Source organism: Eulemur rufifrons, chromosome 7 (assembly GCF_041146395.1).
Source record: "Eulemur rufifrons isolate Redbay chromosome 7, OSU_ERuf_1, whole genome shotgun sequence".
NCBI lineage: Eukaryota > Metazoa > Chordata > Mammalia > Primates > Lemuridae > Eulemur > Eulemur rufifrons.
In genome coordinates, this window is record NC_090989.1 from 224,372,789 (window position 1) to 224,398,722 (window position 25,934).

Below are 25,934 nucleotides of genomic sequence, written 5' to 3' on the forward strand. Positions count from 1 at the left end.
AAAACTACAATTCCTAGCACACTCCTCCAAGGGATTATTCTGTCTCTATGTGTACCTATAATATTCTATTTGTGGGGAGAATCCAATACACTATTGCCAGCTGTTCTTCATCTCCCAATACCACATAATACATTTTCAGCTCAGTTGTTTTCTATGAGTTGTTTCTATATGGTAGGCGAAGGGCAAGGAGAAGGTGGTAGTTCAAATGAGTGGAACCAGGTGCAACCTGAGTGCCTTCCTAGATAAGCCACTGCAGTGAAGAATTCAGATTTCTGTATGGACACTAATTGTTCAACGACTGGCAGTAAGGAAGGTATACACACCTTCCCATCTTTAGCCAGTGAGCCCCCTTGGGGAGACCAAGTATGATATACACCCTTCTCTCTCCAGCTCCATCTGATCCACAGAGATTCTGTCCAGATTCAGGCATTAAGTGACATTAAGTTTGGATGAGTTTCCATTTTTTCTGTGTCTTCATAGGTGGTTTGCTAAGAAGTTGGAGGAGGAGGCAATAGGGGTTGCTGGCCAGTTGTTAGTGATTCGTTATTTAGCTGTCTTTTAATTTTTTATTTGTGCCGAATCATGTATGCCTGTTTTGAAAGAAGTCCAGTAACATGGAAGTGCATTGAGTAAAAGGCAAGTTCATGCCTCACTCCTCGCCAGCTCCCTGCCCTTCCCTTCAACTCACCCTTCACTGCACAAAGGTCAGCCATGGGGCCTTCCACATCTCTTCATGCCCTCACAAATATATATGGCTATATATATTTTTTACATAAATACACTTGTATTTATGATGTAAATACATATATGTAAATATGTATGTCTTTATATATTACAAATATATATAATGTTTTTTCAATAACATCTTTGACATTTTTCTATGTCAGAGATATATCCCATTCTTTTGAAATGCTGCCTCATGTTCCAAAGAAATACGTATGAGAGAATGTATTATACAGTACTGAATCTTTCTCTATTAATGGGCATTTTAGTTATCTTCATTTTTCGCAGTTACAAATAATATCTCTGCAAACGTCTATGCACATTTGCCCTTACACATGTGTGTGACTATTTCTGAAGGTAGAAATGGAACCAGTGCACATGGTACATTCTGATAAGTACTGCCAAATTCTTCTCCGGAAAAGTTATGCTAATTTGCTTCATTACTAAGCAGGCAAGAAATTACACTTTCCCTTCATAATATTCCTGCCAATGCTGGATATTATGGATTAAAATAAAATTTAAATTCCTCCAATTTTACTCTAGTTATGATTTTAATCTGGAAGCTATTACACCTACTTTCTGAATACAGTTTCCTATCACTGAGTTTCCTTTGGTTAGGTATTCTAAAATCCCAGTTAAATACGCACTTCACCATACAACCTGAAATCCTGCTCTTAGGTATTTGCCTGAGTGAAATGAAAACCTCTATTCACATAAAAATCTGTATGCAAATATTTATAGCAGTTTTATTTATAATTGCCAAAAACTACAAACAACCCATATTATACTCAATTGGGTAATCAATTAAGCAAACTCTGATAAATCCAAACAATGAAACACTATTCAGCAATAAAATGCAACAAACTACTGTTACATGCAACAACGTGCATGAATCTCAGATGCATTATGCTAAGCAAAAGGAACCAAACAAAAAAGAGAACTGCATGGTTCCATTTATATGATATTCTAGAAGAGGCAAAGCTATAGAGATAGAAAACAGGTTGCCAGAGTCTTGGAGTAGGGAATGGGGCTGACTACAAAAGGACTGGAAGGATTTGGGGTGATTGCTGGAACTGTTCTATATCTTTAGTGTTGTGGTGGTTACACAACTGTATGCATTTGTCAAAACTCACAGAATTGTACTCTAAAAAGGGTCAATTATAATTGTACTTCAAAAGCAATGGATAGAAATCTAGGAAGATGCCTGGCATTAAGTAATGACTCATTAAATGTAAAGTCTGTTACTTTGCTATGGTTTATTATACTATTTTATAGAATGGTGGTTTCTCTGGAGCAGGAGTAAATGGATTCAAATCCTGCCTCCACCACTTACTTGCTGTGTGACCCAAGGCCAATTAATGTGTTTATTTTTGCTTCAATTTTCTGATCAGGAAAACAAGATTTAGAATAGTACTTACCTCATAAGTTTTGTCATATACAATAAATTAATTAAAATATGTCAACTACTCAGAAGATTTTTTGACATTTAATAATTCAATGAATACTAGCTATTATTTATGATATTTACTTAGTAGTAAATATCAGGAAAAGCACTTACATTAGCATGTTGAAGGAATGAACAAAAAACTCTGCCTCATACATTTTAATGCACCGTGGGTGGAAGGACCTGCCTTCCTTAATGAAGCCACTTTGCCTTCCATGGACATGTCTTTGTCATCTAGAATCATGCAGTCAAACACTGATTTAGTTAGCTCTTTTATTCTCAATTATCTCCTTGCTGATATTACATTTCTCTATAAATATCTAGAGATAGGCTTTTATGCCCTTGCTATCTGTGATAATGGCTTTGAATTCCACTTAGGGCGCAGAGGAGTGGAGTAATGGCCACTTGTGTCCCCTCCCACTCTCATCCTTCTATAGGGCATTTGCCACTCACATGCTGTAATTGAGACATTTAAATCATACAAATAGTGCTGCCCGTGAATGATAGAGGAAAGTTCTAAAACTCCTTTTTAACCTGATAGGGAGAGATTACGCAGAAACATAAAACCCATTATCTCCTTTTGGGGGAAATTATTTTACTTGAAATGTTCGTCTGTGTTACTTAGACTGGAAGATTCTTTGAATGAATTCCATCCTGTCTTTCATGTCTATAGCACCAAGTTTGGTGTCCTTGCTCTAAAAGTAATAGTACTTTTCTCTCCATGACTTTCGAAAATAACTATTGGTTTAATGACTAGTGTGGTGCCATGTTGGCTTGTTTATCTCATCTTATTTCCATATATTTTGTGTGGATTAATGTCTGATGACATCCTTTGGGGGATATTAAGTATTTTAAGTATTTCCTCTGTCATTTTCTCTAAATGAAACAAAGAGGGACTAACTTCAGAACGTTTTTGCTGTCTTGGTGGAGAGCCGAACTCTTAAGTAATTAAACTTGTTTACATACTGTTTATTCTCAGTGTATTATCCGCAGCGACAGTGAAACATTTCATGAGTGTTATGGGCAACATCATAAAAGCCCTTAGACTTTGTCTCTCATTCAGAGTGATTAAAGTAATTCTCAAGGAAGGTCGTGCTCAAGGAGAGCTGGGATATCAAGGAATGGGGTATCATCTGTTTTATTACTCCATATTTTACTCCCAGTGAACTGGTAAACAATTAAAATTCAAACACATCAGTGCATATAATTCAGTTACTCCCCAAAACATCATAAAAATGTCTCCCTGATCAATAATTGCTGATTATGACATGCATTTGTTGTGCTGGCTGTCAAGGTGCTTTGCTATTTGCTTTCTAAAGTGTGAAAAGCAAGCCAGGCTCATCAGCCTATGCAGGAACAAAGAGCAGCCCAGCTGCTGCGGATGTCACGGAGCCACTCTGGACCTGTCTGCACAGACTCCTCCCCTATCCCCACCAATCCAGACACACTGAGGCTCTGCCCAGGCTCTGTTCACAGGTCCCAGGCTGCCCCAGGCTGGGATGCCCTCCTCACACCGTGTGGGCCCTGACTCCCCATGCCAGGCAGTCCTTTTTAAATGAATGTCCTCCTCACCCTTTTTGTGCTTCAACGTCTCATTCTGGGCCTCACCGGCCACCCCCACCCTGAGGCACGATGGCTGCCTTGTTCTGAGGCACCTTAGGATGCTAGCGCCAAGTTGTACAGGAACACAGGGATGGAAAGGGGAGAGGGGGTGGGAAAGCGAAGGCAAAGGGAAGAAGAAAAAAAATGAACATATATTATTTCTAAACCTCACTATAGGCCCTCAAAATGAGCAACATTTCACCCCATTTCACCCTTGAGGAAGTTGTGGCTCAGAGAGATTAAGTCACTTGCCCAAGGTCTCTTAGCTAGGACATAAGGAGCCAGCCTCTGAACTCAGGTCCTTCTGACTCTAGAGCCCGGATTCTGTCTGCTCCACCACACTGCCTTGAAAGAGAATGCTCCCAGAATACGTTTAGCCTTTGGATTGTCTTCAAATGTGTAAGAACAGTGTTTTAAGAAAAGGAATACAGTTCTGGGAAGCAATAGCATTCATTTCATGAAGACGGTTTTTCTAGCAGTTGGCCTGCTTCCCCGTCCTTCTCCTGTCTGCACATGGGCTCAACAGGAACTCGGCTGTCTTTGACTCAGTTGCCAGGGCGGGGTAATGAGGCTGGGACTCTCGTAGCCAGTGGCACTGAGCCAGCAGTCGCACTACCTACCAGTGGTGGTTCCCTCTGCGGCCAGCACTTCTGGAATGAGTCATCTTTCCATGCTTGCCAACCCTTGTCTTCTCCTCCATCGCCAGCCTCACCCTCACTGCCGTGAGGGAGCTTTGCAACTTTCTGAGAATTTAAAAGGGGGAAGGAGATGCTAAATCTAGTATGAGGAAGGGGAGAGAAGTTTGCTCTGGTTTCAAACACACGGTCATGGAAGATGCTAGTTTTAATGCTTTCCATAGCAAAAACCCTGAAGGCTGACATATCTATCAGGTTAAAGTGTATATATTGTGAAATAAACTTTTAACACTATCCCATTACTAACTTTTTTAATGCCCATTTGTCATTGGCTATGAGGTGCAAACATTCTAAAAATGGAAGGCAGAAAAGAAAGCAAGCATGCATTTGCAAAAGACAGCCAAAGAATCTAAATAAATTTCAGGTCCCTAAAAGTTAAGCGTCTTTAAATTTTTTCAGATATAGTGTATAAACTTTTTATCATGAATCTTAAAGCTGGGGAAAACTTCTTGGCATTCACTTCACGTCCATGCCTCACCCTATAAAGAAATAGAAGCGTAGAGAGAGAAGTAACTTGAAGATGATAGAAGCAGGCATGATGTGTGTGTGTGTGATGTTCACTTGTAAGTAAACATTATTGGAAATAGGTACATTTTACTATAAGACAGAAAATAAAGCTAAAGCAGATATAGTTCTTGTTGCTAAGGCTGCCACTCAGAAGGTCTTTAGGTAGGCTGCTGCCTAATTTTTATTTCTGTGGCCTAAGAAGGTTTCCTTGTAAACAGCCATGTGATATTGAACCTTTGACATTAATACCTTTTGCAGGTCCTAAAACAGGCAAAGGGTAAATACCAAAATGTGAAATTTGGATTTTAACTCAGTTTGTTTTGATCTTAGAATGAATTCATGTTAGGTGATTTCTTTAGTAATATTTCCCCTTATGATTGGATTTTTCAGGAAAAATAAACATACATTCAGTGTGTTGTCATTTGGGGTAGTATAATCTTAGGCCACAACCTAATATTTGCCTATATTTGCCACTAATTTGATTTGGTTTCTCTGTCCTTCCCCAGATGTTAGATCACACACAGCATTTTTTTTCTTTGAGCCCCTAGAGAGCATCCAAAAACAGTCATTTAATGGAATGCCTTTAGGAAAGCCTGCCCACCTAGCACACATAGACACGTTGCTGCCTAAATGTATGTTGTTGAGGATAAGTTTTAAGAAGCTAACAGGTTTATAAAATCCCAGGTAAGAATTTCTCTCAAATAACTCTGTTAATAGAAAATAAATCTTATAAAATAATTTTGCTAATAAGTATTTCTACTCTTTTTTACTACCTTTTGCACACTTAGAGCAACTGGAACCAAAATAATTTTCGTAAATAGTTTAAATAGTTGTTACTCCTGATGACTTGTTTAAAAGAATCTCCAAAATACTTTTTGTTCATTGATGTTTATGAACAATATCATTTATATTTTAATTTTTATCTGTTTTACTGGTGTTTAGGAATCCCAAACCAGAAATTACTCTGGATATTTTTCTCAAAATCCTTTTTAAATGTTTAGATTTATTTCCTTATTCAGAACATACTTTTCTCATTTACTTATTTTTTTCATTTCCCCAATTTGGCCTGCTTTTTACCCAGCCCTATCAACACAGGTTTGGGTCAGGGCAATTCAGATGGCCAAGAGACATTGAGGATGGCCAGTTACAGTCTGCTTCGACTTGACTTAGTCACCGAGCTGATCGTGTCTCTTTTCTAGGTAGTTTCTTGTCTCCTTTTGCTCAAAACAAATTGCGTGTCTTCAGAGCACAATAAAATCCAGGGAGAGAGTCCTGTTCTCCCTACGGATGACACTGGGACATCTCATTCTTTCTTTAATTAATTCAAGCAATTATCCAACACCTGCTCTGTGGGTGCCACTCCCTCCCTCCGACACCCCTTCCTTCAAGGAGTTACATACCCTGTATTGGATCCTTGCTAGTAGCTCTTCCTACCTTTCCTGCTTTATCTGTGTGGCATTCTATCTGCCTAATACATTCTGCTCTCACTTCATGTTCCTTTACCAGCTTGCCCAGTGGTTTTTCTAATAATGCGGGAAATCAAACAAAACGGTGCGTGTTTGTGCATTTGACCCTGTAGGACGTTTTCCAGGAAGCCTTTGAGTCATAAAAATGGGGAATACACACGTTGGTTCCTCTAGTCATCGCTTGAATATCTGTTGGCTTTCTCATGCCAGTCTCACTTCTGCACTGACAGTGCTAGACGTTCTATTTTAAACCCTTTCCATAGCTACACATTTTTAAAACACGATTTTAATGGAGTTCATAGAATGGAGATTTCTAATGTTAGCAAAGACTTTCAATAGAGAAATCATTTGTTTCTGTTTTTTCTGAAGCATGTCTTGCCTTTGTTATTCATTATAAAGAACATTAATGTGGAGATTAAATGGTTTTCTCTATTTTTATCTTCAAACGATCTCTATTTGCTGCTTGTGCACATTGCTAGATTTATTCCAGCCTCTTACATACACTAGGGTCATAGTTTAGCTTCAGCTTGGAGCCAAATGCCCCACAGCTGAAATGACCGCACCTCTGAAGTGGCATTTTCCCAGGCCATTTCTGCCTTTAATAATGAGCCAGCCAGGAGGCAAGTTTGTATCTCATTACAACAGAGCCTTGTATCAGGCCTGGTGCTTAATTAGAAGTGAGGAATTACAATTGGTCCTCTCTTTGAAAGCTCTCTCAACCCCATGTCTACACTTAAGCCATTACTTTTATTTTAATCTAATGGTTTTGCCTGTCTCTCTCTCTCTCTCTCTGTGTCTTCCAATTAAATAATATCAACAATAAAAGAAACCAAGGAAGTTCGGAGATTTGCAGCTTTAAAAAGACTGGATCTCGGAAAGATTTTCACAAGACTCTTCAGAAACAGACCTTTGAGTCAGAAACCTTGGAGTGCAGTGAACCCACCGCTCAGGTATTTCCCATCAACAAACATGGTTACTGGGTTACTGGGCTGTTCTGTCCAGGGCTTGCTGTCAGTTTTGAAAACCAGAATAAAGGTTAGACTCACAGAATGTTTGAGTAGGAGGAACTCTACCATCTGAGTCAGTGTTATTTTTTTTCAAATTTGTTTGTAGGTACAGAAATTGGTGTTCAAACAAAAACCAAGAAGTTCAATGATTAAAATAGATAAAAGTGGAGAGGCTCTAACTGGGGGAGGGGGACACCTTGGGCCCATCCCTAGAACAATTCCTGCAGAGACTCAGGGGTGCCCCTAAGCAGACGGCATAGTGAGTAAAAGCTACACACCGAGGCCAGACTGCCTTCATTCTCCTGATTCTACCACACACTAACTCTACAACCTCAGGCAGGGTAAGTCAACTCTCCCCTGGAAAACAATGTTGATAATACTAACCAGTTTATGAGATTATTTGAGTATTAAGAGGGTTAATATGTGTAAAGATTTAGAACTGTACTTAGTGCCCAGGAAATGCTGGCCACTGTTATTGTTGTTGTCATTAATTATTATTATAAAGTAGTTACACTTTAAAAGTCAGGTTAAAGTATATACATTGTAAAATGAACTTTTAACTTGTAACTAATTTTTTAATGCCCATTTGTCAATGGCTTTTGGATCCACATAAAGAACTCCAGAAAATACTCTAACAAACTGGAAGACAGAAAAGAAAGCAAGCATTCATTTGCATAAAACAGCAAAAAGAACAATAGCCAAATAAATTTCATGTTCCCGAAAGTTAAGCTCTCTGCACCCATATTCAAAGCAGCATTATTCACAATAGCCAAAAGGTGGAAGCAACCCAAGTGTCCATCCATGAATAAATGGATAAACAAATGTGGTTACCTGGGGATGGGGAAGGGAGGAATGGGAAGTTGTTTAATGAGTGCAGAATTTCAGATTTGCAGGAGGAAAAAAGTTATGGAGATGTGCAGTGGTGATGGTTGTCCTACAATGGGAATATACTTGACACTACTGAACTGTATACTTAAAATTATTAAGATGGTAAATTTTATGTTATATATGTTTTACTATAATTAATTTTTTTAAAGCCAGTGTTCTAGTCCAACCTGCCCATTTTATAGATGAGACAAAACCAAGAAGAAAAAATTTGTTCAAGTTTGCATGGAACATCTTGTAAACTAGTATAGTTTTCAACATTCATGTGTCCTCATAACACAGGCATCTCACCATGCTCAATATGCTTAGGGGCTTTAAAATAATACTCAGTTTTCAAACAACATGGTCCCTAAAGCCAAGCCAAGTACTTAATATGAGCTCCACAGAGGAACCAGCCATCAATTCCAGTGCTGAATATGGCAGGCGTACTGAGGGATAGAATACCTGTATGCTCTACTCTATAGAAAATTTAAGGGATTTTTCATTGTTAATTTTGATTAAATTCAGTTTTTTTCCCTACATAATGACCAACTATTAAATTGTTCTTTGTATTAGCTAGACAGAGGCCACACTAGGTATTTCAGCAGAAGAGATTTAACACAGGGAATTGATTATACAGGTTTTGGAGGACTGAGAAAACCAAAAGGGAAAAATTGAGGTCATACTGAAATCATAACTGCAGGAAATAGCACATCACCCTGGGGCTGAGATCTAGGGCAGTGGTCCTCAAACTTGAGCTTCAGCAGAATCCCCTGAGGGGGTTGCTTGTTCAAACAAAGTTTGCTGGGGCCTATCTGCCAGAATTTCTGATTCAGTAGGTCTGGAGTGTGGCCTGATAATTTCTAATTAGCATTTCCCAAATGATGTTGATGATGATGATGCCGGTCCCAGGACCACAATTTGAGGACCACAGGTCTGGGGGAAGAGCTTAGAGTTAGAACCTAGAAGCTCAGAAGAAGAGCTTCAGAACAAGGACTCAAATCTCTGAGAAGGGGGCACTGCCCAGCTGGTGGTATCTCAGGATCTCAGAGGAAAGACTTCATGGAGTCTGGCCTCAGACCTCCTAGGAGGAGGGATTGCCCAGCTGGTGCTGGTACCTTCAAGAAGGTAAGATGACGATGGCTCTGGATGTGCCGAAAGAATCTGAAGGGTAGAACCAACAGGAAAGGAACTTCAAGTCACGTCTACCTCCTCCAGGTATCCAGCGTTCCTGTGGCACCCCTATTGACAAAGCCTACAGGAGCCCCAGGCAAAGCAGAAACATGGTCTGCTGAGTCCCAGACCCAGCATCACAGAGCAGAGTATACAAGGGTGCGTTTGGAGCTGACAGACAATAGGTGAAGACCAGCACATACATAAAGCACACTGTGACCTACAACATACTAACAGAGCACTCGACTCAGTGAATTGGATGGATTTAAGAGTCAAATTGACCATATGATCCAGCAATCCCACTACTGGGCATATATACAAAGGAAAGGAAATCAGTATATCAAAGAGATATCTCTACTGCCATGTTTATTGCAGCACTATTCACAATGGCCAAGATATGGAATCAACTTAAGTGTCCATCAACAGATGAATGGATAAAGAAAATGTGGTACATATACACAATGGAATACTATTCAGCCATAGAAAAGAATGAAATCCTGTTATTTGCAGCAACGTGGATGAGACTGGAGAATATTATGTTAAATGAAAAAACCCAGGCACAGAAAGATGAATATCGTTGTTCTTACTCATATGTAGGAATGAAATAAGTTGATATCATAGATGTAGAGAGTAGAATAGTGGTAACTAGAGGCTGGGATGGGGGGTATGGATAGAGAGGTTGGTTAACAGATACAAAGTTACAGCTAGATAGGAGGAATAAGCTCTAGTGTTCTATAGCAGCCGTCCCCAACCTTTGTGTCACCAGGGACTGGTTTCACGGAAGACAATTTTTCCACAGACTGAGGTGGAGGGGGGATGGTTTGGGGATGATCCAAGCACATTACATTTATTACATTTGCACCTGCTTCCCAGTGCTAGCATCACTGCCTCAACCCCACCTCAGATCATCAGGCATTAGATGCTTATAAGGAGCATGCAACCTAGATCCCTCACATGCGCAGTTTATAGTAGTGTTCAAGCTCCTATGAGATCTGACAGGAGGCGGAGCTTATGCGGTGATGTGAGCGATGGGGAGTGGCTGTAAATACAGATGCAGCTTTGCTCACTTGCCCACAGCTCACCTCCTGCTGTGCAGCCTGGTTCCTAACAGGCCACAGGCCAGTACCAGTCCCCACCCCGGGATGGGGACCACAGTTCTATAGCTCTGCAGGGGGACTATAGTTATTAACAATAATTTGTTCTATATTTTCAAATAACCAGAAGCAAAGATTTTGAACATTCCCAACACAAAGAAATAGTCGTTGAGGTGACAGCTATGCTCATTACCCTGATTTGATCATTATACATTGTATACAGGCATTGAAATATCACATTGTACCCAAAAAATATGTACAATTATTATGTGTCAATTAAAAATTTTTAAAAGAGTCAAAGTGTACCGAAGTTGTATGTCTTGAAGTAGTAGAATAGTATTCATCATGGAGAGATGCTTGGACTAAGAGATGACCATCAACATTTTCCATTCCACTCTCATTCTTTTTTATATTCTTATTGAGTGGAATAGTGAGGCCAAATGCCTGAATTTATATAAGTCAAATACATATGTGGTATGACTCCATGGTACACACATAGTTCATAAAAATTAGGTCATATTGTATATAATATTGTATAACTTCCACATAATATTGTGTAACTTCATTTTTCATATTAACAATATACTAGGATTATCTTTCTTTTCCAATGAATACATGGTTTTTTTTTTAATGGCTGCATAACTTTCCATTGTGTGAAAGTTCCAAAACCTCTTAATGCCTCCTCTTTTGGGGGGGCATTTAGTTTGTTTCTATTATTTTGCTATTACAAATAGTGTTTCGGAGATGTTCTTGTCCTCACATCCTTGCACACTTGTCCAGTTATACCCTTAGGATAAATTCTTAGAAGTGAAATTTCTCAGTTAAAGGATATGAGCATTTTTAGGACTTTTGACACATATATAGCTTGACATCCTTTTAAATAAACTTGAGAAATTAAACTCATTTCCCCCGAACTCTTATTAATTCTAAGACAAACAAAAGTATTACTGATTAGCTCTTCTGGGGACACTGTCTAGGTATGGAAGCTCATTTTTTTCCTCATCTCTGTTCCCTTTATGATCAGCTTCCACCTGAGACATTGCAGGGTCCGGGAGCTCTCAGAACAGTGCTTTGAGCTGGTGCAGGGGCACTCGGAATGTCCAGTGTGTGACATACTGCCGTAGGCTTTCCTACAATATGGCCTCTAACAAAACTAGGCTGTTCCGAACCCTGGTGATAGAGTTGTTTACCTTTATACCAAGAAGGGTGGAAAAGCACTAAAGTCTGCACGCAGTGTGTCTGCAGGCAGGCTCTGAGGGGTTCATCCTGTGAGACCTAAAGTTCATATGAAGTTGTCTAGAACAAAAAAAAATGTCAGCAGGGCCGTTGGCGGTTCCATGTGTGCCAAATGTGTTCGTGACAGGATCATGCATGTTTTCCTTATTGAGGAGCAGAAAATCATTGAGAACGTGTTGAAGGCACAAGCACAGAGTCAGAAAGCTAAATTAAAAAATGAAAAAATGTCATAAGATCAAAAGTGATAAAAATGAAAAAGCTTAATGAAGTATTACTACTTAAAGTGTTACTATTGGTTATTGCTAGTTTGGGTAAAATTTATCATCTAGCAGAGCAGTAGTCTTATGAGGTAGGCTAGACGCCACAAAAAACATATATAATATGGAAAAATTGTACAGTAGTATGTCCATTTAGTAGAACTTTGAGAATAACGTTTTCCCATAAATTTTATAGATGTTTATCATTGATCTATCTGTAGTCTTACAACATATTGTTGTTTACAGTTATTTATGCTTTGCTGGGTCTTTGGTTAGGCATGTCGCCTTCAATTACCAAGACATTTCTAATGGAATAAAGCGTCCACTTTATCATTAATTTAAACAAGCACAGCTAAAAGTGGATACTGCTTCAATACCACATGCTTTTCCTTTTTTTTTTTTTTTTTGTGCTTATTCCTGTAACTGCTACTTAAGTCCTGTAGGAACGTGTTCCCCACTCCCACAACTTTGTCTTTGGAAACCTAACATTCAGCTTTGGAGTTTATATAAAGTTGAATTTGGAAAGCCTCATAAGTCACTTTATTTTCCAGTTTCAAATCCAAGCTCTGGCGTGGAGACTAAGAAGGGGGTCTCTCTATTTCTCAGTCCAGTCTCCTTTTCGTCACACCTTAGTCCAGCTTTGTTTTGCTTGCGCGGGAGATCTGAGTGTGGCTCATTTAGTGACTTGGCTCCCAAGCTCCAGGAAAGAACACACCGACAGCCAAGAGGAACACAGTGCTATTTTCAAACCTCTCCTCAGGACTGGTATACTGACGAGTAACTACCTGCTTCCAGCTGGGAAGGAGACAGATAATTTTAGGATAGTCCGGCCAGGAAGATACGACATCATTCTTGTCGAATCCCCAGTTTCTCCAGAAAACTTGAGGCCTGAGATTGTATAGTCCCAGATTGGAGCAGCCTTGAGACATCCCAGATTCTTTTGTTCTCATTTTAGACCCTCTGTTTTCTCTCCCAGACAGGGCCCCGCCGCTTGAACGTGCTGTGCGACGTGTCTGGGAAAGGCCCCCTCACTGCCTGTGACTTCGACCTCCGCAGCCTGCAGCCCGACCAGCGGCTGGAAAACCTCCTGCAGCACGTGAGTGCCGAGGACTTTGAGAGGCAGAACGAGGAGGCCCGGAGGACCAATCGGCAGGCCGAGCTCTTCGCCCTTTACCCGTCCGTGGACGAGGTGGGTGCCACTGTCTCCATCCGGGAGAATTGCAGTGGAGACAGAGAGAGCCAGGAGGAAGATTTTATCATTCATTATTACTGTATAGCAGTCCATGATGTCAGGATGCTTAATTGTATGTTTTCTGTGCTTGTGTTTTTCACTAAGGCAAGCCTGGGTCATAGCAGAGCCAACTATTGATCATCGTACAGATGGGATTCTGTTAATAATAACTAGGATTTTCATAGCACTTTACAAAACACATTCACTGGTATTATCTCATTTAATCCTCAAAACATTTCAAGGGTCTATTTGCAACTAATCCATCAAGACATGTGTTCCTTAAACCTTGATGTTCTTTACTGCTTCACTATTTTTTAACAGCCTCTGTGAGCAACTAGAGATACCTGCTTTGAAAACAGTTTCAGGCTAAAATAATCACAACCATTTCCCAGTGTGCATGACTTTGAGATCTTGATTGTCTACTTCTTTATTTATTGGAGCTGACTCAGAACAATTGGATAAGTTAGACTTTGCCTGCAGATGGAATAAGGAATGACCATTATTCAAGCCTTGTGTCTGTTTAGGCTCCTTATATTTTATATGAGGCTCTCAGTTTTCCCTTCTGCATGTCAGGTTATCTACACTTCTGAGTCTTGCCAGAAAAGGTTACCACTATATCTCTGCTGTCCAGTTGTATTAAAAGTTCTGCTGCAAGAAATAAGATTTGGGGAAACTTTGCATAAAAGATATGCCATCCATCTGTGCCTCTAAATATTTGAAATTTGGTCCCTAGTTTAAGCAAAACCATCAGACAGCCTGATTCTCACCTCTTATAAATCCCTACCCCGCTGTGAATTGTGTTTGCTGACCTGCCCTGGAGTGAGCTTACCATTGGTCAGCAAAAAGGATGATAAAGGAAGCAGAAGTCATGAGATACGATATCATGTCCACCATGGAAATACTGTTGTGGACATTGACCTATTCATCATCCAGCTCCTCCATCAGTGAGGATCTAAAGGGAAATTATCCCCAAGTCTTCAGAAAAGAATTATGCTTCTGCTGAGATGACATGCACACTTAGAGATTGTGCCCATTTTGTAACTGGCTCTCCTAAATTCTTAGAGTAAATTTCCGTTCACCTCGGCCAAGTGTGGCAGCTTACTGATTAGTGTCCTGAATTTACTCCAACTTTTTTTCCTTTATTTATCCTTATTTTCTAACCACCTTCATTTTCTCATCTGTTTTATTTGAAGTTCTGTCAGCAGCCTCAAATCCTCTCCTGAATGAGACAGATTAATAAATTAATATGTGGAATCCAAAACAGGGAATCTCATAGAAACAGAGTAGAAAGGTGGTTACCAGAGGCTGTGGGGAGGTGTTGGAAATGGTGATCAAAGGGTACAAAGTCTCAGTTAGACTGGAGGAACAAGTTTTAGTGACCTATTGCACTACATGGTGACCACAGTTAGTAATAATGTATTGTATATTTTAAAATTGTTAAAAGAATAGATTTTCAATGTTCTCACCCCACACAAAGATAAGTTGGTAAGGTGATAGATATGTTAATTAGCTTAATTTATTTTTTCTATAATGTATACATAGATCAAAACATCACATTGTATCCCATAAATAACATAATTATTTGTCAATTTAAAAGAATAAATTTAAAAAATAAATTAATATGAATCATGTGGGCAATATTATCATCTCCATTCTTCAGATTAGAAAATAAGAATCAGCGAGGTTAAGCAATTTGTTCAAGATTCAACAGATAAATTATAAAATTGGGGACCCTTACCCATTAACTCCAAATTTCATGTTTGCTTGTTTATGTATCCACATATGACTACCTAGTACATTAGCATATGCAACTGAAATCCAAAGATGGTATTTTAAAAATCATATGTTACAACTTCTCAGTTTCTATCTGCAACATGAAAACTTTTTACCGGATTTGTCAAGAAATATTAAATCTGATGATTTGACCTTTACTTGTCTTCCTCTTCTCCCAATTCCATGATAGAGATGCTGACATGTACTAAAGGGACCCAAAGTGGATGCCAGAAAAGAGAAAACAATTAAAAGATGAGGAGAATATGTCCAGGGAGACACTAGCTTGTCAAAATCTCCCTGGTGGCATGAGATGAGAAGATTCCCATCTGAATTGATTAAGAGAATAAAACATAGACTGTTTTTGCAGGAACTTTGTTTTGTGGTCTTTGAAACAATGCAGAAACTCAGTTGGGACTGAAAGTTAGATTCTAGCAGAGGTCCTACTGGGGTCATCTTTTATTGGTAAGGAGGAGTGCTTTGTAATTGGTGTGCCAGTTATTTGTAAACTGGTATCTCTACAATGCTTGAGGGCCTCTATACCAGCCTTTTAGTGTTTTGAAGCTGTTCTCACAGAAATTGCATTCGTACTTGTAATTTGTACTTTCTCCACAGTAAGTCCTGTGAAAGAAAGGTAAATTTACACCTACTCTGAAATGATTTTAAAATGCTGATTTTTATGACATATTAATCAGGTTTTTTTTGTATTATCATTACTTGGTTTCCCAGTAAGGAAAGTGAGAGATAAACTATTGTATCCAAATTATGACTGAGTCTACAGGAGAGGTAAAAGTGGGACTCAGCCACCAAGCTTCTGCAAGGCAAGTTCTTTGCTTGATTCACTCAGATTCTACAAAAGGCATCCTATGTGTTGATCCCTAAAAAGATACTGCTGTACTCCACATCATAGCAGAGTTTCCTGAGGGCTCTTGGTTACAAGTGACAGAACTCAACTAAAAGCTAATTAAGAAAAAGAGGGGGAGGGCACTTATTGGCTCACATAATGAAATCACAGGTATGCAAATATGGAGTTAGCCCCAAGATCCCATGTGTCAATAGATGAAAGAATATCATCTCTCATGCTTTCTCTCTCATTATCTCTTTTATTCTCTTCATTTGTGTATATTTCTCAGGATGATATAAACAATAGGTATTCACTAAAGCTTCACATTTGCTCTTTCTGTTTCTTTGGGAATGAGTTCCTATTTAAGATAGCTGTAAAGGCTCAAGAAATTCGCATAGATGAGAAGAGACTTAGGAAATACATCATCCAAATCTCATACATGGACCTCGTTCAGATCCTGACTTAACAAACTCACTGTAAGAAAACTAAGACAATTGGGGAAATTTGAAACTGATACAATTATTTCGTGGCAATAAGAAATTATTGTTCATTTTTTAGGAGTTATAATGGCATTATTGTTATGCATTTTTAAAAATCTTTATCTTTTATAGATATGTACTGAAATATTTACACATGAAATTATATGGTGTCTGGGAACTTGCCTCTAAATAATCCAGCATTGAGTGGGGGAAGGTAGTAAGTGGGAATATAGATGAAACCAGGCTTCCCATGAGTTGAAATTGTTGAAGCTAGGTAATGAATAAATGGTGGTTCATTATATCACTCTCTCTACTTTTGCATATGTTTAGAATTTTCCAAATGAAAAGTTTTTTAAGAAATGATCCCAGGGCAGGCATGATAGCTCATACCTATAATCCCAGCACTTTGGGAGGCCAAGGCAGAGGATCGTGTGAGGCCAGGAGTTCAAGACCAGCCTGGGCAACATTGGGAGACCCTGCCTCTACAAAAAAAAATAAAAATAAAAAAATTATTGTGGTGCTCCTGTAGTCCCAGTCACTCCAGATGCTGAGGCAGGAAGATCATCTGAGGCCAGGAGGTTGAGGTTACAGTGAGCTATAACTGACCACGTGCCACAGCACTTCTGCCTGGGCGATGGAGTGAGACCCTATTTCTAAAACAAAACAAACAAACAAAAAAATGGATTCCAAAGATTAGAATCCAAACCAAAGGCAGTCTTAGGAATCCATACCTTGAGGTTGTTTTCCAAAGAGAGGGCCCTTCCCTTCAGATGTGTCTGTTCTGATCGTCCTGAAAGTTCCAGCTTGCTCTGAGAGAGTCCAGCTCAGTGTAGGCATCTGAACAGTGTCTGCTCTGAAACACACTCACGATTCCACCCAGCGAGATGGCCAGCGCCAACCACGGGAATGGGGGCCGAAGGGGAAGAGAGGTTAGAGTAGTGGTGAGTTTAGCACTTTGATCATCCCACCAAACTGGGTACAGGTTTACCAGGAAGGTGACTTCACTGCTACCTGTAAAGATGTTATGGTTGCTGTAGGGTATTGGGAAGCTGCCAGTGTTTATAGCCAGGAAAAGACAATTAGACATGACTCTGTTTGGATCTTTATGAGCAGCAGACCACTCATGTGTTTGGAAAACCTACTGCAAGAACGGGAATTAAAATTTTCAAGGATTTTCACTGTTTAATTTCACAAACGTGAATGTAATTAAGATTCAGTGAAAGTTCAGATTTAAATGCTGAAGTTTCAATAGGGACTTGTTATTTCTCTTTAAGTCTTTAGCCCCTATGTGGTCAAATAGACAGGTGTAGCTCTTAATTTGTCATTACTAAGCTTTCCTGTACCTAGAACTTTTGCAAGTTCTACCTGCATATGTCTGTACAGAACCTGTAAACTCACTCCTCAATCTCTATCATCTATTTAAGAAAACAGTGAACTGAGAAAGACAATCTGTTACAGCATTAATGGTTCACAGCCTTAAGTGGACCACTCTGACTCAGGTCTCAAGTCTGAAACTCACCTATTTACTAGTAAAGCCCTTGGCAGGAGAAATATTCTGAATATGTATTTAGAGCAGGCAAAAAAAAAAAAAAAAAGTACAAAAACAACAACAACAAAAAAAACCCCAACAATAGGTATAAGATTTTGCAATGCCATCTGGTGGATGTTACTAAGCCATGTCCATTTTCACATTTCCTTCCTTCCTCCTTCAGTCTCTTTGTTTTAAATGCTTGGTTTTCTGAAAGGAGAAAATGTTTGCTGTAAATGCTGGCTGGAAGGTTGGGGGTTGGATGGCGAACTCTTGTGAAAGGCAGAGTGTTAATCTACTATTAGAAATAAAACAAATGTAAGTTGACTTGAGCCAGGGAGGGCAGCCTTCCCTTCCCTGGGTTAACTCCAAGTGGAGTTCCTCATGGAATTCACTAATGATTTCTTTGTAATGTGGTTAATAATAGGAGGATGCTGTAGAAATACGTCCGGTACCAGAATGTCCCAAGGAACATCTGGGCAACAGAATATTGGTCAAGTTGCTGACGCTGAAGTAAGTATCAGAAAACATGCTACCACTACTTTGAGATTTGTCTTGCCTGTTAGAGACAAACTGAGAGCTTGAATCAGGGAGGAACTCCCAACACACTTTTAACAGTGGGCAGCTGTGAGGTAGTAGTGGAAAGAGCAGCGTTTGGGGTCTGTTTCTAGACTCTATTCCTACCAAGCTTTGACAGTCATTCTTCCACAATAGGGAAGGCAAACACAAGTGTTTACCAAGGTGAGGCATGTAAGGTAATTGAGTGAAATAGCCTACATTATGGAAAAAAACACAGTAAAGTCAGTGGGTTGCAGGAGTCGACTGGCACTAACTCACTAAAGCTGATAGTGCACATCTCTTCCCAAATCCATGTTCAGTGAGGTAACATTGGTGACTTTAAATTGCCCAGGGTGAAAGTATTTACAACATAGAAATTAGCAAATGCTACAAATGACCACCCTTTTCCCCCCAGAGATTGTTTGTTAAACAGTTACCAGCACACCACTGTCAAAACACAATGATGCAACCAAAACCCAGTTCAGTGCCAGGGGACAAGAGGGAGTGGTGGGGACTGTAGCAAACTGTGTTAATGGGGGACCCACTGCTACCTACAGCCAACTCTTGCCATCCAAGGAAACAGGCCCATTTTTGTCAATTGTCTTATTTCTTTTTTTATTCAAGAGAAGCTGAAAACCCAGATTTTTCAGCATAATTTCCTGACTCCCTAAATATCTTGTCCCTTCCTTTTTAAACACCACACAATTCACACAAAACATGTCTGCAGTTCAATTTTATCTTATGAGCCAATTATTTGCCACATCTACTTTACAGCAGTTGTCTGCAAACTTTTTGATTGTGTACTTTTGTATTTTAAAAAAAGTCACATGTCCTTTGTATACATGTATTAATTTTGTTTTGTGCTTGCATATTAAAATATTATCCACATTATAAAACATACATGAGAAATTTAAAGGGTGAGCTAAATAAATCTAAAGATATCTAGCATTTTCTTCATGCCCTCCAATGCAGTGTCTTGTGTACCCCCTGGAGTGCTCCCAGACCTCTCTTCCTCTTTGCAGACTGCTACTTTAGGGAATTAGTTCTTCCTCTTGGAACCCAGAGACCATTTTGAAAATATGAAAGTTGTAAATACTCTGCCTAAGCAAAAGTACATAATCATAACATTTTTTCATATGCTATTAAGAGAGTGATCCGTCTCTCAAAATCAGTTCCTAGGTCCCTTAAGCAGCACCTGGTTTGCAATTAGACATCTGGATTCTAGATTCACGACTGTGTCTCAGTCCTGGGAAACTTTTCTGGGATTTTGAGTTCTTACCTGTAAATGAAATTGTTAGACCAGATGGTCTCGAAGTTCCTACCTACTATAAACTTCTGTGATTCCAATGCATAGCCTCTCCCAAGTTCTTCTGCCTCAGAACACAAGCCAGCGTGGCTGCTCACACAGGCATGGCTGCTCTCTTAATGTAGCCTCCTGCCCTGGCCAATTCTATCAATGGGGCACTAAGGGCCTTTGTCTTACACACAGAAATGAGCAGCCTATAAAACAGCTCTGTATCAAGTAATGAGTACAGAAAAGCAAACTCTAACCCTTGCAAGCCAACCCGGAAGTGAGAGCTTCCTAGCCGACCAGGTCAGCAGTAGGACTGAGTGGAAGTGGCTGTTCCCCTCTTCATTGTTTGGGAAGTCTACGCTATTGTCTGAGGCCCTCAGCCACCCCCACAGGATGTACAATCAGGCTACTTTTAGATGCAGCAACTATGGCAATTGGGATGGGAGGATGCTTGTCACCAAGCCTTCTAGACCTTTCTAATAAGTAAATGGCAGCTGTTCTTACAGGTGGGAAAACATGGCCCACTAAGATAGACATGTGTTATTTTTAAAAAATGGAGTCACTTGGATTTCTCTTAATGAAAATTGTCAAGTCCAGTGTCTAGTGATGTTTCCCCAACTGCCAAAGCAGAAATTACATAGAATGGATATGTTTGCCCAGTGCGCTTGGGCTGCTCAAGTGTCTTAAATAGTATCTGTACTAAAATATACCTGCAACAGGAGATGGACCAATGAAATGGCCCTAGGTATAACTACTTTGAGTAAACTGGATAAAAGAAAGGAAACAAATTCTTATAGGTAAACCTAGAATGTGAAAGTATGAATAGTAAAAATTTAAGGATAATATGAATGGCAGATGTTTTCTCATGGACATTGATATGCAGAATTCTATTTATAGTACTCTAGGTTTTAGCAGCTAGGGAATTTTTTTTAAGTTATGGAGATTTTTAACTGTCTCTGTATTGCTTTTGAGAAATAAATAAAGCCTCAAGGATACAGAAAGAACTAGACTGGGGACAGTTCTCCAAATGTTTATAGCAGTAAGAAAAAAACAGGGTGACAACAAAGTGTTTTTCTGTTTTGTATTTTAGGTGGGGAAATCTTTTAATTTAAGATTTAATACCATCTTCTGCAAAGTAACCTCAGCTCTTAGGAGTCTTCTTAGTGGTGAAACTTTTAACGTGTAAAATTTAACCAGAGAGTTTGTTTTAAATGAAGATTTTGGGAGACCTCCAATGATCATCTCCCTGGCGAGTTTCTGGTTCAGTAGGTCTCAGGTGGTACCAAGAAACCTACATGCTCACAAACTCTTCCCGTGCTTCCGAATGCTGGTTACTGGGGACTACACTTGGAGAAACACTTGTAGAAAAAGCCCAGGTCCTGTGATCAGAAACGGCTGAGCTCAAAATCTGACTGTGCTATGTCCTAACTTTGCGGCCTTTGACAAGTTCCTTAATCTCTCTCAACCTTGGTGTCCTCATGTATAAAATGAGGATAATACTACATTACACTGTAGTGAAGAGTAAAGAGCTTGACTTGTGTAAAGCACTTATCACAGCATAATTGTTAAATCTTCAGTAAATGTCAATTCTCTTTTTCTTTCTCTGAACCACAGAGAACTTAACACTCAGTGCCTACCTAAGTACATCCCAGCAATATCCAGACCATTTGTGTATAGGCAGCAACCTGGCACAGGTTGACCACACCAGGCAACAGCTGGTGAACCGAGGCACAGGGAATGCCCTAATTAATGTGCTATTACCTAGTAATAGGAAAAATCAACATGGAAATCCTCACCATTGGGTTTTTTGGTGGTAAAATGCACATAACATGAAATCTACCATCTTAACCATTTGTAATGTACATTTCAGTGGCATTAAGTACCTTCTCGTTGTGCTGCAACTGTCATAGCCATCCATCTCCAGAAATATTTTCTTCCCAAATGGAAACTCCATGCCCATTAAACACTAACTCCCATTCCCCCCGCTCCCCGGCCCCTGTCAATCACAGTCCTACTTTCCGTCTTTCTGAACTTGACTACTCTAGGTACCTCGTATAAGAGGAATCACAAAATATTTATTCTTTTGTGACTTATTGCACTTAGCATGATGTCCTCAGGTTCATCCATGTTGCAGCATATGTCAGAATGTCCTTCCTTTTTAAGGCTGAGTAATATTATCTGTACCTGTGTGTGACACCTTTTGTTTATCCATTCATCTGTCATGGACACTTGGGTTGCCTCCACCTTTTGGCTACTGTGAATAATGCCGCTGCTCCACGTTGTTTTTAAAGTACGTTCACACGCAGTGCCTTACATGAGCCTTACAATAAGATGGAAAAATGGGAAGGGCAAGTGTCCTTGCCTCATTTTGCAGATACACAAATGGAACTGGGGGAGATAAGTAGCCTGAGTAGGGTCTCAGAATTGGCAGGTGGTGGAAGAGGAACAGGGCCCAGGTCTCTCTGACCCAGTGTCCTGTGAGTTTGCCATTATTCCAAACCGCCTCATTTGACCAACTAACCCTTCTGTCTGTGCTTATTATTCTCTGTCCAAATATTCTTCTAAAAAGACCTCTTTTGAGACATAGCTATCCAATGATAAGGCCATCCTCTCACACATGTCTGGAGACAAAATGTGGCCTAATCTACATGACCTTTGAAGTGATGGTGGACCAGGGCCTCTTTATTGATGCCCTTGGCAGACAGTGTCCAAGGTCACAGGTTGGTAAGCCGAGAAACTTGGAAGGTGCTCATCTGTGTTCCCTGTGCACCTGTTGACATGTGCTGGGATTATGCTTTAGGCATGTGTTCTCGTCAAGCCCACCATGTCAACGGAAATTGGCAGTTAGGGCCAATACAAGGGCTCTTTCCAGCTCTTGTGGGGTCCGGGCACCTCAGTGTTTATCTGCTGTGCTGAATCCTCTGCCCCACCTCAACTCAGCAGCTCCTCAGTAATGGAGTTAGGAAGGGCCAGACATTCAGCCAGGTCATAACCCAATCTTCCTCTGACCGTCCCACTGTAAAGCAATTGAACTTTTCTTTTATTACTAGCTGAAGAGCCTTATCCCTTAGAATTAAATAATAGAGATTCCTATCCTACCAGTAAAATGTGAAATGTGGACAATTCCACTACCTACAACAGAGACTCTATCCTCTGAAAACATGGCAGGTGCAGTGGATCAGCATAGGGGTCCATTCAGCCCACTCTCTCTTGTAGTGCTACCAACAAGCATTTTTTTCGAGACATCCCCAAAACATCCACCATATTTTGGTAACATCCACCATGATTTCAAGTGATCAGGAATCTTCCATTAACCTTCCATGTTTCTCCATTAATATCCCAGTGTAATTCTCATATGGGTGGAGTTTTCCAAATACTTCTGGAAACTATTTCCATTTTTAACCAGTTTATATATCCAGGCATTTTCAGAAAATTCAAAGTTATCTAAATTAAAGCCATATAGATTTATCTCTCTTTCTCTGACAGGTTTGAGATTGAAATTGAGCCTCTGTTTGCCAGCATTGCCCTCTATGATGTTAAAGAAAGGAAAAAGGTAAGAAAGCAAAGAATATGTCTCTGAAGCACGCAAACTGTTCATGATTCATTGGGTTTATGGTTTTAAATCTCATTTCTATGCAGTAAGAGCACATCAGATTTGAAAACAAATGACCTTTGATGGCTCCAGTTCTGTTCAGCCTCTGCAATTTTTCAAGCAATGATCTAGGAACATCATTTATGTACTTTGAGGAATCTTTGAGGGAAAGGCCTGCTGGAGATGGCGACCTGGTTGGCATAGGAGACAAATGAAATAGTCAGCACATGGGGTTATGTCAGAAACAAACCAGTTTAAATGTATGTTGAACAAGCTTGGATATGCATGTAACGTTTCCTGGCTTTGAGAGCTCTTTGCACTGTGAAATGGGCTCATCACAAATGGAAGTCGTCTTGTGCAGTAAAAGTCTAAATTTGCCACAGGGTGAAGACCTTACCAAATGTAATGTGCTTTTAATGGAAACAGTGACCCAAGACTTTTCCATGAGTGTTTTAATGTTTAGTCATTTTCTAACTCCTAGAGGACAGCAATAGCAAAACCAGAGTAAGGCAGATACTTCTGCCCCTCTTTACCCATAACCATTCTATAGTTAAGAAAACATATATCTCTTGGATAAATATTAATAATCACTGAGATCTGTATTAGTTAGGGTAGGTTAACTGCTAAAAGAAGTAGACCTCGAAATTCAGTGGCTTAAAGCAGTAGTTCTCAGACTTGAGCATGCATCAAATCCCCAAGACGACTTGTTAAAACACAGATTGCTGGGCTCCACCCCCAGAGTTTCTGATTCTATAGGTCCAGGTAGAGCCTAAGAATTTGCATTTCTAACAGATTCCAAGGTGATGCTGAAGCTGCTGGTCCAGGGACACATTTTGAAAACCAAGGGCTTAGAGAACAAGAGGTTTCTTGTCTTTGTTTCTTAACAATCCAGAGTTAGAGGGTCCATCTGCTCCACTCAATCATTCAGGAACCCAGGCTGGCAGTGGCTCCTCCCTCTTCAATATGTGCTCTCCCCAAATCACTCTTGTCACTGCCATCGATGCCCCAGAAAAAGGGAAAAGAGGGGTGGAAGAGGCCTAAAAGTTCGACACTCTGATTCAGCTCACAATCTGTTGGAGAGAATTTAGTCACATGATCACCCCTCATTGCAAGGGAGGCTGGGAAATATAGTCTCTGCCTGGGCAGCTGCTTCTTGCTACAACTCTCTTAGAGATGAAAGGGAGAACCCAACCATGCAGCGGCTCTTACATAACATCACACCACGTGAGCCAAGGAGCACTATTCATGTCATGCTCTTGCTCAAAATCCTTGATGGACCCTCACTACCTACAACGTTAAGAACAAACTCTTTAGCTTCCATGCCAGACTTTCACCGTGGCTCTCCTATGTCCTCTTCCCCTCTACAGCCTGTGCACAGTCAAGCTGATCGACTGATAACTAAGCTCACTCCAGGCGTTCCAGACTCTGAGATATTTGTCTGTGCTGTACTCTCTCTCTGGCGCACCTTCACCCTCTACCTCTGCCTGTCAGAATCTTCTTCTAAGGCCCATCCTTCTCCAATGCTTCTTCCATGAAAAGCTTTCCTCATCACCACAACTGAAAATGACCTGTCACTCCCTGAATCTTCCATAGTACTTCTTTGTATGCCATTGGCGACTTGTATTTTGCTTTTACTGCAGTTAGTTACGTTTCCCTTTTCCTTCGTTCTTGATTGTAAGCTAATTGAGCACAGAAGCAACGTCCTGCGCTTACGTAGTGACGTACCTAACACAACACTGATACTCAGGAAATACTGGTGGGCTGACAAACATTTTAATGTTTCGAGGAACATCTCTCAAATGGCTCCAGAATATCTAGAAATTGTGACAAAACATGTATCAGATTTTCCAGCAGCCACTCGTCATAAACCATGTCTATGACTACACTTATTCCCTCAGCGAAATTTCTTTGTGGCTTTTTCACTCTTTTTTTTTTTTTAAAACATGTTTAGAGCATGAATACAACAAGTCTAATTTATTTTTCACTGTGCTGCTTATTTACAGATCTCAGAAAATTTTCACTGTGACCTGAACTCTGACCAGTTCAAAGGATTTTTGCGAGCTCACACGCCTTCAGTTGCCACATCGAGTCAGGCGAGATCTGCCATCTTCTCGGTGACCTACCCATCCTCAGACATCTACCTAGTAATCAAGGTAGTTAACCACATTCTCGTTTGCACATCCTGAGGTTTCCGTTGTTGCAATATTCCCTGCACATTTGGGGCAAAAGAGACGTCAGAATGTGTCTACATGTCCTCTGTGAGATTCACTTTGTTCCCTTCTCAGCTTCCCCCTTTCCCTTACAAACAAATTCTGTTTTCGATACTAGAATGACTGTGGTTTTGGAGTCGGACAGTCCTAGGTTTGAATCCTGGCTTTACAACTTAGTGACTATATGACTTTGGCAATGACCTGGCCTTTCTGAGACTTCGTTTCCTCATCTGAAGAGTGGGGATTATCACAGTGACCTCAGTGGGTAGTCATGACTACGGAATAAAGCCTGGTGCACCTTATGTACCTGCGTTAGTCCATTTTCAGCTGCTATAAAGGAATATCTGAGGCCGGGCGCGG

General features: G+C 40.1%; 1 protein-coding gene and 1 pseudogene across 1 annotated transcript in view; both read left to right on the plus strand.

Annotated features, from left to right (window-relative positions):
• The window catches only part of DOCK8 (dedicator of cytokinesis 8), a 200,293-nt gene that overhangs the window by 57,469 nt on the left and 116,890 nt on the right, over positions 1 to 25,934 (plus strand). Inside the window, exons 5-9 of the mRNA XM_069474160.1 lie at positions 7,264 to 7,387; positions 13,045 to 13,257; positions 18,348 to 18,433; positions 23,259 to 23,325; positions 25,368 to 25,517. Of these exons, the coding sequence (XP_069330261.1) occupies positions 7,264 to 7,387; positions 13,045 to 13,257; positions 18,348 to 18,433; positions 23,259 to 23,325; positions 25,368 to 25,517 (640 nt within the window). The remainder of the gene's footprint in view (positions 1 to 7,263; positions 7,388 to 13,044; positions 13,258 to 18,347; positions 18,434 to 23,258; positions 23,326 to 25,367; positions 25,518 to 25,934) is intronic.
• Positions 8,672 to 12,044, plus strand: LOC138387907 (large ribosomal subunit protein eL34-like; annotated as a pseudogene).